General features: G+C 37.5%; 1 protein-coding gene across 3 annotated transcripts in view; it reads right to left on the bottom strand.

Moving 5' to 3' along the window:
- Nucleotides 1-11563, bottom strand: part of LOC117405294 (AF4/FMR2 family member 3-like) — a 70811-nt gene extending 59248 nt beyond the window's left edge. The window contains exons 1-4 of one of the 3 annotated variants that reach the window (XM_059030230.1): nucleotides 11269-11368; nucleotides 8742-8880; nucleotides 7696-7774; nucleotides 6148-6189 (exon numbers count right to left, since the gene is read on the bottom strand). Coding sequence is in view for 1 of the 3 variants with exons in the window: in XM_034008242.3 (XP_033864133.3) it covers nucleotides 6148-6189; nucleotides 11269-11337 (111 nt within the window). In the remaining 2 variants the exon portion in view is untranslated. Of the gene's footprint in view, nucleotides 1-6147; nucleotides 6190-7695; nucleotides 7775-8741; nucleotides 8881-11268 lie in introns of all 3 variants that reach the window. The other 2 variants (XM_034008245.3, XM_034008242.3) reach the window with 2 other exon arrangements.
- Between the last annotated feature and the right edge of the window lie 6154 nt (nucleotides 11564-17717).

The raw sequence follows: 17717 nt of genomic DNA on the forward strand, positions 1-17717 counted from the left end.
GGGAAGGCAGCATTTCTTATGAAATTCACAGGCTTGTACGGTTTCATTTAATACTTGCCAACCAACAACATATTAAAGGGAATTACGCACAGAGTATCTTCCCAGCCTTACACACCGGATCAAGCTCTCTCTATGCGTTTTCTTCCTGTTAGAGTCACAGTAAAAACGATTTCCGTTTCAGAGGAAAGACGAAACCAAGTTGCAACACAATCGTGGTTCTTAAAAAAATAGGCTATAGAAAGCTTTTTAGTAGTCTGTATCTTGGAGTATTAAACTGTATTACCATCAATAACTTTAACATTGTAAACTTCCAATAAGATTTTATTTTATCTAAAGCGACCCCAACTTAACAGTACAATACTTAACTACATATGTGCTGAGTTTGATTATACCTACTGAGGCATAAACAACAACTTCAGTGTGCATTTAATATAGCGAACATGGAATATCCATCAGTTCCTGTGTTAAGCAGTTTTTGCCTCAACCTTCACGTGAAGCATTTTTACAGACCTGACAGACTGGCACTTCTGCAAGGCATCAGCAAGATTTTAACCAGGAAGCAAGGCACTGAAGGGTACAAGATAAAGATGAATGTCATTCGGGCTGGGAAAAGATGACCAGGGCTGACAAGGATGGATGAAGATGCTGTACTGGAGCCTGTCTTCTCCTTGGTGCATGACCAGGCAGGACTCCATATGGTTTGACTTTGGCTTACAAAATAAATCTGACACAAGATATTTCAAGGGGGGACTCAAGTCGCTACATTTATTTTTTAAATACTTATTTATTACAGTCTGTTTTTTATAGTAATAACAAGTAATGGAATACTTTATACCCCTGGAATTTGTATAATATTGAATTTTGTGTCTGTTTATAATCCCACTATATGTGTTCTTAGAGTGCATCGGTTGTATTCCAACTAACAGCAGTTAAAACTACAGTGCTGATCATTATGCTGCACATACTGTTGTTATATGTATTTGTGGATGTTTTATACATTGTATTGAATGTTTGGAGGCTTGTTTATGGAATACTGTAAATCTTCAGAACAGTGGGGGAACAAAACAGGCATAGTTACAGATTTTTATAACAAACCGTTCCTATAAAACACATCAAGAACCCACCCACTGAACTGATCTATGAGTATAATCATTGGCACATCGGTGTGATCTGCTGTTTAAGGTAAACACCCATCTAATAAAAAATCTTAGAAACAACTTGGTTAGCATCCCTTACCACTGACTTGCTTTTGGGTTGCTCACAACGTTGCTTTATGTCAGTTCCAATCTACAGTCATTTTTCCGAATTACAGCTCCTATGTCCGAGCACCAAAGGATTGTAACATTCTATTATGGACTCTGAGTTGATGCTGAGCTGCTCATTACTTTGTAGATTAAAGATAACATTACTGTAAAGGCTTTGTTTCCAGGTCTTTCTGTATCTTCTTTGAATACACTTTAACTTGCTTAAAGTGCTTCAGGAAGCATTTTTAGATTGATTATGTGTTGTTTTTAGAATTGACTGTTGCTTACCAACAGAGCAGTCTGAATTCTAAGGCGGTGTGTGTTGATGCTTTTTTTGGGGGGGGGGGGGGGGGGGGGGGGTTAGCATGGTTAGTTAGCAATAAAGAAAGAAGAAAAGTATTTAACTGAACATGAATGTGGGACTGTGACAGGGTGGCTCAGTGGAGACAAAAACCAAAAACCAAAAAATGTTAATTGTTATCTTAACTGTTAATTGTGGTACAGTTAATTCAATTGAAATAATTAACACTGCGAAAATGATTCATTGTTAATTTAATTTAATTTAATTTATTATCTGTGCACTTTAATTGCCCAGCCCTGCATTTCTGGTTATTCTTGGTCTTAAAAGCCTCAGCAGCACCTAAAAAATGTCTGGATCCATACAAACAAAATTGTGATAACTTAAGCGTAGCTCATTTAAAAGATTATGATACGCTCCTTTCACCTCAGAATCTAGGATTCATGTTCCATTTTAGGAACGTGCAGCTGGAATGAAAACGTTTTCCGACAGTATTTCCTGACAATTTTTGAAAAAAACATGTTTCATCATGTATGCAGGGCTGTACACACAACAACAAAGTCTAACTGCTGCCTTGCCAGCTCCTCAGCAAACCAATTAAATAGTTCATGCAATTAGCCTCCACGAGGGCTATGCGGTCTTTCTGGGACACTCACAGGCAATGGCAACATTCTCTGTAAAGCTGTCAGAACTCAATGTGCACTGCATAGCGATGAGCGACAATTTGTATAAAACCAGAGGCAAGCACGCGACATCCGCAGCCATTACAATGGAATGGTCCAGAATGATTACTATATGTTTGCCTTTGATAGAAAGGTACAATGAACTTCTCTGTTGTGGTAACTCATGTGACTGTACGTTAAATACTTTTTGAAACCCTGCTACTATGATCATCTGTGATGGTTTCAAAACCCAGTGTCTGGCTACTCTTAAAAGCTCAATGTAAAAGCCAGCAGGCTGAAGATGATTAAACAGTACTTTGTTTAAGGGACTGAAGAGTTTATTATAAAATCTGTGCTCTCTGTTTGCCTTTGAATGCAAATACTGATCACATTAAAGGCCAGAGCACATGCTGTATGCTGGCTACATGAAAACAGATCAAGTTGATCCCCCCTGCTATCATACAGATCTAAAGAAGCTACAAACAATCTTCTTCACACGCTCTGGTACACAGTAAACCTACTACTTCTACAGAGGATAATGAGCAGACAATAATAAGCATAATGAGCATTTGTGGACTCTTAAATTGTTGATCAGAATATTTAGTAGACGATAGCTTTGCTAGCAATGCCAGTGCAAGGATTTAGATCACAAATTGCATATGATAGAACACTGATACTGATGGTGCTGAAATGGCCTACTAGTGTGTGTTAGTTCATTATGTGATATCACTGACATGTGATACCGCTGCCCTTGTGCTTGGTACTTGCCTAAAAGCAATACCAGCCTTCACAATAAAACATAATATAATATAAAAAATTGGTACATCTGTCCTGAGATTCTACAGCTCAATAAAACGCTAGGATTGGGAATAACCAAACTGTGGACGGGTGAAAATACAAAATATAATTGTCGACTCTTAAAAAATGAATGCTTTTAAATTTATCATAATAAACATAATTGATCATAAGTCTAGATTTCTGTACTAGGGCTAAGAATTCAAGTGGAACACAGGAATGAACTAGGAAAGAGAGTGCAATTTGATCTCTATTATTACTCAGTATTATGAGTACAGTATGTGCTTTCCAAAAACTGAAAGCCGTTTGACAGACCAGGAAATACCCCAACTCATGATGATAAATAATTCAGACTGCCAAGTAACAAAACACAATCTGTTCTTTTACTAGTTTATGTTAACTGAAGCTATGCCAGTTTTGTGTTAAAAATTCTATAGTAAAACTAAAGAGTCAGTAATAAATCATATTTCTGCTTAACTAAACACGAATTAAACATGATTGTGGAACTACTATGTAAAGTGATGTAAATATTTTTGTGGTTTGTTTGTTTTACATTTACATCACGTTTTTATGATGTTTACAATTAGTCTATGAGTTTATCCAATATTGAATTTTAATTTCCTCTTTTACACCCATAAACTCAAGGGCGGGTGAGAGCTACTCGCCTCTTTAGGAGAATGGCCAGCCCTGGAGCTGTTCTCTTGAGCTCACCAGGGTCACACAAGGGTCTGCTGTAGCGTGACGTGCCTACTGGTTTTGTTTATTATGTTGTTGGCTTACGAATGTCCGTTATGCATTTTGTCTCACTTGACCTGGGTCAAAGCATGTCGACCCACATCCTGAGGTGGGTTGCTGCCGACCTGGGTCAACCTGGGTATGACCCAGGTACATGGTTTCACACCTCGCAGGATTGTAACCCGGGTAGCCAGAACCCAGGTAGGAGTGCCAGTGTGAAAGGGGCTTTAGACTCACCCTGCACACCACGTGGTCATGCTTTTAACTGGTAAGTCTCAGGGACTGCAGCATGTTTTGTTTGTTTTTTTAAGATGGAATTTCTCAATTGTTGTATAATTGTATTGAACTGCTGTAATCTACATACATATCAAAATGAAATCTCAATGGTCATAATTCTATCCCATTTTGTACACCCCCCCTTTCTAGGGGGTGTTACAGAAGAACTCAAAAGGAGACGAAAAGTAGGATTCTAAAGGATTCTGAGAAAATGAATAAATGAATAAATGAATTGCAGCAACAGAAGTTAGAACTACTCAGAATAGAAGAAAAGAAATGTGAAGCATTAATCCACTTCAATCGAGAACAGACCTGTAATGCTTAATGTATAACAGGTGACTCCTGGAGTGGATTAACTCCACAGCACTGCCACATACACTGTATATTATATACAAGATATACTAACAATCCAATTAAGTAAAAGGGACCAACTTCCCCAAGGACACTTGTGTTATTCAGGAGTACTTTGAAAAAACACCTGCTTCCGGAATGTTTTGCAAGAGACAGAGCGATGGTGTCAATAGTATCTTTTACTTCTGGAAGGGTCTGAATTAAGCACACCATGTTGCAGAATGTGCTCAGAGAAGCCAATACGCAAGGTGCCATTAATAAAACAGCACTGATCTTGGCTGTTGAGCACAGGTACAGTTTTGTGATTACAGTGTTTCATTACAAAGTATGTGTAGAGGTGTAGAAAATCCTGATGGATGGTACAAGCCATATAGAAGTACAATACACACACACAAAAAAAAACAATATCACTATTTTATAATGCTGCCAAATAAGGAAGATGCAAATAAGTATATTTTACCACGTATAATGAATTGGGTAACACTTTAGTTTAGGTATCCATTCTAAGTGATTATAAACATGTTATTATTATTATTATTATTATTATTATTATTTTTTGCTATTGTTTATAATCACATATAATGGATACTTAAACAAAAGTGTTACCATTAATTTTGGTCAGATGTAACAGCACTAATCTAAAAAAAAGATGTAAGCTACTGTAAACTGTTTTCAGAGGTACAGTTATCATTTTGACCAACAGCCCTATTTAAAAGCTCATTAAAGGAGTTGTTTTGGAGCACCCACAGTTGTGAAAATGGCAGTTAGCTCCACACGGGTAAAATGGCCCATTGAACCAATGGTTCCCCACAAAGATACACCGAAAACCTCATAATCTTGACAACGGCTGAGTTTAGGAGAAGGAAACTAAAATAGAATTGGTTTGGTCCCAGTTTAAATTACACACAGGTTTTAGGAATAAAAGGAAAAACATGCCCCTGACTTTTCTATAGAGCCTTTCTGTGTTTCTATCACACTACACAAATTCTGCTTGATAAGTTCACTGCTACCTGCAGCACAGCATGTAGTTAGCTATAACAGGTAAAGGCAAGCGGGCACTGCAGATATGTTTTTATTGTGATTGCAAACAAATATGTTTTACTTTTATAACTAATTTTAAAAGGTCCATTGCGACAGGGTAGCATCACGGTCCAGGCTGGCTACCGGCAGGAAATAAACCCGGGGACTGAAGGCTGCAGTTTTCATGCGCTGTTGCGCACTTTATTAAACAAAATAACACAAAACACAGGAAAAAACTAAACACGGCACAAGGGCCAAAATAAAGGTTCAAACAAAAGAATAACACACTTGTAGGCTGGGCATTAGCCTTCACCACCAAGTTTAAACAGTACAAATATTATAGCACACTCACTCACTCACTCACTCACTCCACTGAACAAACAAAGGATTTCTGGTTCCTTGTATACATGTGGCCACTTCCCAATCAGCACCACTTACCTAACTGGGGAATGGCCACACCTTTGATTGCTGGCAGGTATAGATTTAACACTATGCCTGTCAACCTTACATTCCCACACACACACTATTAACAGCAGCAGGGCTTCTGCCCTGCCATGCCCATATTCTCTAAAAGGAAAAGGAAAGGACCTGCACCTCAATAGTATACCCTAATATTGTACATACAATATTGACTATCTCTCATTTTACAGAGATGGTTGATTACATAAATACAAAAAACAACCTTAACATGTTTGGCTAATGTTGCAGCTTCCTAGGGATCTTATAGAACCAGCATTGGTGTGGAATAACTGAAATATATTCTTACCTGCAATATTTCCTCAACACAGTAGTCTCTGGTTCCACTGACCTGTAAAACAAGACACAGAGATTAAGGACCATGCATTTAAAATGGGATGAACAAGGGGAAGAGTATACGGCAGGTGGAGGTGTCGGTAAGTCTGACGCTTTAGGAAAGCGGCTAACTGCAAGTATGTGTAATGTGGTTTTTATTTTTGTTAACAACATTGATTAAAAAAGTAATAATAGAAAAAAACAGGAGAATGGAAAGACCAGCTTGTCTTTTGTTTCACTACATGAAATTCGTCCAGTGTGTTTCCATTGAGAGCAGACCAAGCCCAATTTTGTATGAATTGGAGCTCTGTCAGTTTGGATTCAGCCAGGAAGAAATAGGTTTCGCCAGAATGCTTTGATGGATGAAGTGACCCAATGAGCATCCATTGTGCTTTCACTTGGCTTGGCAACGTGGCTGGTTCTATGGAACAAAAAGGCACATCCATTTGAATGGATTTGTCAGATTATGCTGTTCATATGGGGGATACTTCGGCACTTTTATTATAAGCATACCAACCCTTGCTTTCTTGGTACTTGGTCCTGTTGGTAGTATTTAGGAATACAGGCATCTATAAAAGTTCTCTCAAACTAGTTAGCCAGACACCACAAGTTTGAAAGAATTGTTTGAAGGTTGTGTAGTATTCAGTTGTGGGGACTGGGATACAGGAGATTTGTATTTCATTCAAGGTTCTTACTGTGGTTCTTGTGTGCCATGCTCCATGACCCAGAGTTTTTCTTACTAACGTTGTATTGAAAATGCCCCTTCATTTAGGTTATACAGTATAACTAGGGCTTCTGATTCTTGGTTTTAACCGATAAAAACTGATAAAACACCCCTGATACAAAAAAATGAAATCGGTGTATCGCCAATAAACTCCTTCCTGACTTGTATCTATCATTGATTCGTTCTGAATACTTGAAACCCACCCCAATTACAGAGTGACAGCATATTCCTACATTTCTATTGGTGACTCTGCTTGTAAGATTTAAAACGAGATTACAATTATGAATGGAGGCTTGTTCGCAGGATTTAAAGCTGTATTACAGTTAAGATAAAGAGGATTTAAAACAGAATTGCAAATTGTTGCGAAATGTAAAAAAATGCCTACACACAAAAACCCCAGAAGAATGTCCCTGTGACCATAGGGATTTCATTGTGGAAGACAGCAAAGGAAAGAAGGTACAACTTAAGTGTGCTAAGTACTGTCGAGTCACTACTATACATATTTTGGACAGAAAAAACGGCCCAAGCATTTTGGAAAGTAACCGAAAACAATAATTTCACACAGTATATAAAAAGTGAAAGCCCCGAAAAAAAACGACTTACATAAAACTCGACAAAATAGCTACAAATAAGCACCGAAAAATGTAATTAACAAAAACCAAAAAACAGAAGCCCTAAGTATAACCCAGGGGCCATGTAATATGAAAACAAATGTAATTTAAGACTAAAGGGGACATGGAGGACATGTGGAACAGGTGTAATTACAGAAAGCGTGATTAGAACCTCATTTATTTTTACCTTTCATAATTAAATAAGTCATGCCTTATCATTGCAGCACAGTAGACAATAGAGCTCCATATTCCTCAATCCAACCCTGCTGTAAAAAAGAGTAACAGCAATAAACAGGTATTACTTCAAATTAAACAAAACCAAGGAAACTACATTTCCTCTTCCCTCATCCAGCAAGTTTCACTCTGTGGGCCGGATTCTCAAAGCCTTTTACTCCAAATTGTCATTAACATGATTTCTTCAGTGGAAACGCACACAATAATGTTTGCGAGAAGGAAATAAGCAACTCATACATTTCATTAGGAGCTTGTGATTAGTCTAAAGTGTTTAATATTCGTTTTAGAAATGCCTTTCTTTCAGACATGTGCTAATGATGATTTGGAGTAAATTACTTTGAGAATGTATTCCTGTGTGTCATGATAGCTAAGCTCCAATGCTAAGATTTCAGATATAGCTTTACAGCCACCTGACTAAAAAAAATGAGGATAGCAGGCTTTCTACAGCATTGCTCATATACCACCTTCAGCAGGCTAATTACATTAAATATTCTTTATGCAATGTCATTTTTCCCATTATGAACACACACAATAACTAACCACACAACACTTTCACAACCTAGCAATGAAGGCTCAATCATGCAACTTTTTGGATTTGTTTTTTAGCAAGACTGATTCCTGCTGAGAAACAGTTCTTTTTTTAATGCTGCTACTATTTCTGACAGACATGTATGCAAGTTGTTTTTCAGCACAGAAATACAGTATACGCCACACATTTTAACTTACTGTAGATACACCAGAACCACAAATGAATTATAAGGATGATAGCTGCTTGTGGCCTCTTCTCATTTCACACGTCTGGAGGAAACGCGTGCATTTATGCCTATCACTCCATCTAAAGAGGTGTGGAATGCAGCGCAGAAATCTGCACATACTGTATCATTTTCTGGTCAAGATATCTGTTAAGCACACATAACTAGTAGGAGGCTGTGTGGTCCAGTGGTTAAAGAAAAGGGCTTGTACTCAGGAGGTCCGCAGTTCAAATCTCCGCTCACTCACCAACTCACTGTGTGACCCTGAGCTAGTCACTTAACCTCCTTGTGCTCCGTCTTTCGGGTGAGATGTTGTTATAAGTGACTAGCAGCTGGTGCATAGTTCACACACCCTAGTCTCTGTAAGTCGCCTTGGATAAAGGCATCTGTTAAGTAAACAAATAATAATAATAATAACATGAGTGTGCTAAGCAGTGTATAAACAAAGAACCAATGCAACCTAAATTGCGCTGGAGTGGAATACATGTCACTGAACTGGTTTGAAGTCCTGGACCTTGCAGACAGCATTACTAAGCTCTGATTACATTTTCGACTGAATAATATAAGCAACAATGCTGTATAATTTAATAACCTCGCATTCAGCATCCTTTATAAATGTGAGCTGTTTTGTTCAAGGCTGCAAACAGTTTTGAAAATTGATGCTAAACTGTTTTGAAAGTTTAGCAACAGGGAGCCTACTGATGCTAAATTAACAAACACCACCCTACTCAAGCCCCCCTCACAACTTCCCACATGACTCTCCTGTGTATGTGGATGAGTGTGGGTGAGTCATGTGACTAGTCCAGACCCAATGAGAAATCTATCATCATCTACGGTTGCTAAGGAATACAAAAAATATATGTAGAATAATTAGCATGTCTACTGGGGCCAGAATTTAATGTTGCTGGCGCTATATGAAGTATCGTGGTGCTAGAATCTTTTCATTTTCAGTCTTTGCACCCTTGTTTGTTGTTGTCTATTTCAACAATTGCAGAAGGTGGTGTGCCCCAGGGGACAAGAATGGGACTAAAATCTAGAAGATGCTGGACAAATGACCTCATGTGCAGTTTAGCAGAGATAACATCACAGATTGGAATAAGAAAAAGATGAATTAAACACATTTTAATTTTGAACATGTATTAACATTCTCATATGGGATTTCTCAATGTTACATTTACTTTGAAAAATCAGGAAGTGCATAAAATAACCAGTATTAAAGTTTCATTTCTCTCAAATCGCTAAACATAGCATAGGCCTACTTTTTTTCTTCCTTTCTTGGCATACTGGACACTAAAGTTTTTAAAATCCTAAAAGGAGTAAATGACATTAACTCAAGCGCAGCACATGAACCAGGATCAGAGGACATAGTTAGAAATTGAGCGGAGACAGACTGAGAGGGTCATTTTGAACACAGCGAGTGGTGAGGGTATGAAAGGAGGCAAGCCATGGTGCTGCTGGGATCCGTTTAGAACCAAATAGACTGGGATCAATCTGCTAGGAACCATACAAGCATTGATGGGACGAATCTCCTCCTCTCGTTAATAACTGTTCTTATTTTCTTATTAAGAGGATGAAAGTAATCCTTTCAACCACTGACCCCTTCTACAACAATATGAAATGCGGTAGACATACATTTCTGTCCTGCTCGTGGATGACTGGATTCGAGTCTAAGTGTGGGCGTCCTAAGAGCTGTCAACATCACAAAACCGCCACAAAAGGCCAAGAACTGAGACATCTCACCACGTAAAGGGGTGGTGCTTCCAGGACACAAGGCATGCTTACTGAGCAATATGCTGAGCGATGCCTGCACTGTGGATAACAGTGAGGACTTCGCTGCTAGTACTAACAATCCAGCACCTTTCATGAGCACCAAAACAGCACAGACACAGTAAAATAAAACAAAAACATTGTAAAGGTAAAGTATCTTGAAGTTATTAAGTTTGATTTCCAGCATGTCATACACAAACTTCTACCAGAAGATTTCAAAACAAAGAAACAGTTTCAGCAGCATTTTCAACATTTTCCCAGCAAATACAATATATATATATATATATATATATATATATATATATATATATATATATATATATATATATATATATTACCCTTGAAGTTCCTCTGATAATTTAGAATAATGTCTGGAATTTTCTGTTTAAATTAATAATATTTCAATTTCTAGCATTTCACATATACTGTAGGACTAAAGCAATATCATACTAAACATGAACCAAGTGAGTTACCACTTAACAACCTGTAATTATTAAGAGGTACATTAGCTAACTGCAGGTTAACTACCCAACCAAAGACAAGTATACACTTAATTCCAATTGGAATATAGTATATAGTGTATAATTTAATGTTTATAAAACAATTACCATCTTGAAACCTGCCACTTTTTAAATAAATATACCCTTTAAAATATATATATATATATATATATATATATATATATATATATATATATATATATATATAGTACAATTCCTAGTTTCTTATATCCACATTTCTTTAGCTAAAATATGCATTAAAAACAAAATTATATTAAACTAATTCAAGAACATAAAAACACTAAGCATGTTATATAATGACTCTACAAATATAAATATTACCCAATGTGTCCCTTTACATCCAAAAAAAAACAATAAACTATTAGAGAACTCAACAAACAAAGAAACCAAACCCCTTTAGACTGTTGAATGTGGCTATTTTTTTTCCAGTTAAGATGCCAACCAGCTGGGTCTTGGCTTATTTAAAACCTGCCGAAACACTCTCACCTGACTGCTTAAACGAACCATCAAAAAGATGCTGGCAACTTTGGTCTCCTTTTCAAAGACGGTAGGCATGATTATTCCTCACTCCTTGAATTCCCTGCCCATCACCTTTATGTCTCAGTCAGGGAGCAGGAAAGCAGAAGAAGAACAAGTTGCTGCAGTCAGGGTCCCTCACTGCCACTTGTGCACACACTGGCAGCAGCAGCTGTAAGAACGTGCATCAGCGGCAGTGGATGAGTGTGTGTGTGCAGAACTCAAGAGCAGCAGCAGCACTGGCAGCTCAGGAAACAGCTAGGAGAAGAGGAGAAGAAACAGCAGCGCATCATTGATAATACGAATGAGCTAATTACCATGCAGAGCACAGGCTGCCGCTGGGAAGATGTAAGCAGTGCACCGAGATAAAGACCACATCTGGTACTAGGGAATGAGAGTGGGAGGGAGGGGTAGAAGGTCGCAATTTAAAGTCTGTTAGCCCCTGTGCATTTTTTATTTGACTTTTTTTTTTTTTTTTTACTACACTATGCATTCAAGCTAAAAATGTGCAAACAGATTTTGCGATTCTCTTTTAGTATTTTGATGCAGATATTGAACCTCTCCTTAAGGGGAGATTTAGAAGATTTTGTGCAAACTTGGCCCCCATTTTTTTCAGAAAATCTGTATTATAAAACTAACATTAAACAACTTGGTAGGTCCAGTAGAATTGTTTTGCGTTGTTTCTTGCTTTAGGACATTACTGTGTTTTATTCCTTTTGTGTATGTGTGTCCTTCTCTGTAGGACGCGGTACCACTTGGTATTGGACTAATATTTAATATGAACACATTTACGGTCCAATTGTTTGACAATTGCACTGCTCTTTGGACATTGTATTAATATCCTACAAGTGGTATATTCTATGTCTCATTTGATAAGCTTATTATAACTTTATTGTTCTATGTTGTAACCTCACTGTTTCTATACTTTTAAAGTAACAAATCATTCAAAAACAGCTTGGAATACATAAAATGTGTTACAGTTGGTTCACTTAAAACTATTTTGTAATTGAATGGCCAATATAAACATGACTTCTCTAGCAATGATGAAGAAGCTTTGGCACAAAGAGGTGACTATATATAGTACAACACATGCTGGGGAAGCTTATACATCAAGTTGAGACCAGACTGCCATGAAACACTTTGCAAGCATGCACAAATTGATGAGCTCACTCAAAAGACCATAGTTTATGCAAAGTAGCCCACGAGACAAACCTGTCCTATGTCATGTCTATGTACCCCTGAAACATCACCAATGATGTTGAATTGTGCACCTCTGCTTTAAGATGTGCCACCCTCTCTGTTTAAATCAGTTATGTATCTGTTTGATCAGCTGTAATCCCTCACATACCACTAGTTTTAAACTTAGGAAGCTTAGGAAGTGCAACATGTTTTACGTCGTGTTCACACATTTAGAAAACAGTCAACACAACAAGAGTAATGCTCCACTTGTGAGCTTTATATATATATTGCATACCGCCCTGAAGCTGGTAAACTGGTTACCAATGCATTCTGCCTTGCTGTTTAGTCAGAAAGGTAGTGTGCTACACTCTCTTATTAAGCTCCATCCACACATGGCGTGATCAAACTGCCTTGTTTAAAGCTGAAGGGTACAAGGTTGAGTAACCATTATTCTTTTAAAGTGGCATTGAGTTATTTTGAGGTAACTGGTATGATGTGTACTCAATCACAAGAAGCCTTTCTCCTGTAAATGAATCCTGCGAGATATATTAGAAATGAGATCCCACAAGGCGAGGAGAGGATCACAACTCAAATACCATAATGTGGAAATGCAAATTAATAAATATCGTAGACACATCTTGCAGTCCATGCCATTGATATGTCAGCATTATGTCATTCGTGGGCCAATATAAAAATAAAAAACAAAGACATCTGTACAGAAAACAGTATATATGCAAGTTTAAGCCCATGCGGTACTCGAGCAATTATACAGTATATCTCACTTTCTATGTAACAGATTATAGGAACCTATGTTGTTTAACCAGTGGAGCAGCCATTGGGGGGGGAGTATACACAGAAAACGTAGAATTAACATTACAACACAATACAATACACGTACCAAAGCGTAACAACAACATACCTATAAGGTATGATAACTGCACATGACTTTGACACTTTGCATCACTGCCAATCATGTCTCTCGCTGACTTCTACTGCATGATCAAGTACCAGTATAAAGTTACTCAAGGCCAACAATATATCACAGGACAGACTGACTTGAAAAAAAAAGAATACTGGTAGGTTTATGTAGTTCAGAATAGAGCTCATATCAGCAGAGCATACTGCTAAAATGCTCTCTACTGTTATAAACAATCACTCTGGGGCTCATTTGTTAATTTAATCACAGTTCTCAATGCACTATACCATTGCACCTTTTGCAGGACCGTGAATTTAAGATTAAGTCATGAAAGCATGGTTGAAATCCCATTTGTATTTTTGCAGATCTTGGCTTTGCACTCGCCCAGGGTTAGGGAAGATAATCGTCTGGGAATGATTCAACTTATTGCACTTTTGTATAACCAGAAATAGAAAAACAATTTAGATAACAAGCATCAAATCAAACTTGACCTATAGAAACACAGAACAAAGGACCGTACCAAGTATGAAGCCAGTGTCTGAAAGCATTAGGTGTTTTTCATCGGGAAAACAAAAAAACCCAATGTGGCAGGCATCTGAGGTCACAGGTCAAAGTGAAGGGCACTGTTTGCCAGAGGAATTTTGATAGCACAAAAAATACGAAGTATGATACATTAGCAGTTGCAGTGCAGTAGAAATAAATAAAAACTCCCCTCGCAGGATACTTATAAATATGAAATAATCAAGAGTTCAGAACACCTGCTTGCAATAAAACAATTCAGCTAAAAAAGATCATTATTTATATTTATTAACAGTGTATCATAAATAATACCATAAACCAGAGCTCTATATACACTGTCTACTTTAAAAATGACCGATTTATTTAGAAGCTAACCCCTGGAACATTAAAGGAGCTAGAGGTTAATCAACTGTAAAGAAGTGATTAAAATAGCAAAAGCAGAGACAACAAAAGAAAGAAAAGCTGACCAATAACTAGCTCAGTGTAGGCGTCTGTAGAATAATAAGTATATAAAAAAAAATGGTTTCGAATCTGTTCCGTGTTTAATATGCAAAGGTCAAGACTGGAGAAGCATGTCAGTTTCCAGGGGATCTAATAAGAAGTGTGCTGCTTTACAGCTGTTATATGATCCCCCTTATCTTGCACCTTTATTTCAAGAGGAGCTTAAACCAGTGTCATCTTAGATCATCAACACCGCAGAGGATTGCTCGGAAATCATCAGGGGCAAAACTAGTGGCAGTCTTTCATGTCTTCGGTATGATTCTTCCGCCTGCCAAAATGGGTTTACTGCTATCCTGCTGCTCTGCAAAATTGCCAATAAGGAAGTGAGCAATTACTCTAGGAAAGAGGAATTGCAGTGTGTGTGTGTGTGTGTTATGAGATCACTGTTGCACTGCTGAGAAGATTACCCAACAGCACATCATCCTGGCTCCAATCCTTGTTTGTGCACACTAAAACGCAGGCTTGCAGGAATCACCACTCAGCAGGAGATCTCTAACTTAATGAAAAACTGGCTTTATCGCAATATAAGGCCTGTATGTTTTTTTTGGCTTACTGTAACCTGACCAAAGATGTTTAGGCAAGATTCCTGTAAATCCTGTAAACAAATTTGACTATTTACTCCAAATCATTTGCAAAAGAAAATAATAATAATTCTGAATGGAAAAATTAAACATCAAAAAATTAAACATCAAATGAAACATCTAAAAAGAATAAGAACAACTTTATACTTTATTCAAGTCCATGCATTAAAAGTCTAGCCCTCTGTTCTGCTTTCCATTTTAGGTTTCTGTATTGAAAACTATTGCAGCGGGCCTGGGGGGAGCTCGGGCACTAGTTTCCAGCCTGGTCCACAGAGGAATCCCTAAATTAATCCCAGTGCTGTGTTTCTGGTTGGGTTTGGTTTTTTACGCCTGCCCTCGCTCGTGACACTATCCTGGCAGAAACTATACATACAATGTCTTGGACTAGAACATTCCTTCCAAAAAACAAAATGTCCCATTTTAAATTTAAAAGTCAACATAAATAAGAACTCTTGAGAAACAGTTTAATTAAGCAATAGTAGCTAAAGCAATCACTAGAGGTTAAGGTTGGACCACCATTTTTGCAAAATAGCAGGAAGAATGATAACCAGTGGCAGAGCTTTGAGGATTTGTATCTGACCGTGTGCGAGATGTAGCAGCACAGTTTTCTGTTTTGTTTTCATGCCTGCTATTGAATGGTGTTTCTTTTGTGGAGTTTCCAAAGCAGCATATTCCATGGTTTCAAAGGGAAATCCAGGAGTGATGTTTAAGTGCTTTTATTCTCTGATAAACTCATGCAAAGCACAAAAATGCTGCACATGATTGGTGAACACTGTAAACAATGTCAATCCCTTGGCGATAGCTGGTCAAATAAAAAACAGACTGACATCCATAAAAAATGAGACTGTTAAAAAAAAAAAAATCCTCAGTTAATATACGAGTCAGGAAAAAGATATGCAAAATTACCATTCAGCGAGAAAAAAAAATCATAACTCCCACCCTGAAACAAAGAAAGAAATCAGGGAATGATGTACATGGACTTTAGTATTCCACTGTAACCTGTACTTTCCCTACACAAATACATATATCGAAAAATGCCTGAAAACCCACCTGCTTTTTATTTACATCCTCCTGCCTCCCACAACATCATCTACTCACTGAAGCAAATGGGTATAAATTACATTGGTTCAATGATGTCAAAGCAGCAGATATACAAACCATCCAATACGATCTACTGCTGTTCAAACTGGGCTTGAAACATGGTAAATGATGTCCATAATGGGTCACAAACATCCATCAGAAGCTACTGGCAAGCAAGCCATGAAGAAAGAAACACATGGTGCCATATCCATGATCCATCCCAATTCCACACTAGAAATGACCCTCTACACAAACATCAGCACCATCCACTTTCAGCACCATTAGAGCAATCGCTTTTTTAGCAACTGTTCTTAACCCAATATTCTCCAGTAAAATAAAAAATCTATTAAAAATGCACATGGCATTAATAGTTATTATTACTATTTGTGTAAATTAATAAATATAGTACCTCACACACACACACACACACACACACAGCACTCATCTGGACATTTTATTTTTAAAAACAGTGTAAGGACACATCAATGAAAATCATTATCTTAGTATAAATGCCTAATTAGTGAGTTAGTAAGTAACAACGATAAATATCGTTTTATAATTGAATTATGGCACTCCAGGGTGTTAATTAGTAAGACACCCACAAGCCAGAGAACTATGTGAAAACTGTATTTGATACTTTAGGTCAAATAGAAAACAGTTTTCATATACAAACATACACAAACACAGAGAAAATCTACAGTACCTTTTATAATTAGGTTCCTAAGTCATCTTAAAACCATTAAACTATTAACAGCATCCTGACATCTCAATAATGTTTATGAACAGTAGTAAATGTGTCAAAAATGATATGTTACATAAATAAAATGTTCAGAACGCTGCCAGAAATATATTGTTTACTACAACGACAATACCATCCTGTACTGTGGAAGTATTTTTCAGTGTGCAACTGACAGGTCTTCAGTTAGCTTTAAATTAATGAATTGCAAACTTTAGTACACATTAAGTACTCAACATCTTTTTTCCTGAGTCCTGTGACCCTGAGCAAGTCACTTAATCTCCTTGTGCTCCGTCTTTCGGGTGAGACGTAATTGTAAGTGACTCTGCAGCTGATGCATAGTTCACACACCCTAGTCTCTGTAAGTCGCCTTGGATAAAGGCGTCTGCTAAATAAACAAATAATAACATCTTCTCCGCCGTCCACTAATGCAGAGCCTAACCATGGCCTAAATTAGTTCAAATGATTTGCTCTTTGTCGTCAACAAGAATTGTTATACAATCTCACGAAGGAGGAAGCACATCAGGCCTGATACTTGACCTGGATTTATGCTGGAGCATGCACACAACACACATCTCTAAGAAGCACATTTTCTCTGGATGAGATCCAGGGTAATTGGCAGCAGAAAATGGGATTAATGTTAAAGAAAACAACATGAGCGATGTGGCTCATTTTGGCATGACTGGTCCCCTCTTTCCCTCTCTATCTCTGACTCCTTCCACTATAAATCACCCCCCAGTTCTTAATAGAAGCTGAAGGTACAAATATTAAAGTGAACATAGTAGCCAGCTTAATGACAAGAAGTCTACCATAAAACTGGATGTTGGGAGATTTTATAAAGTGAGTCCTTCCCAGTTCCCATTACGATAAAGCAATGCATTTAAGAAGAAGCTGATTGGTTTGATTT

The sequence above is a fragment of the Acipenser ruthenus genome, chromosome 9, assembly GCF_902713425.1.
Source record: "Acipenser ruthenus chromosome 9, fAciRut3.2 maternal haplotype, whole genome shotgun sequence".
NCBI lineage: Eukaryota > Metazoa > Chordata > Actinopteri > Acipenseriformes > Acipenseridae > Acipenser > Acipenser ruthenus.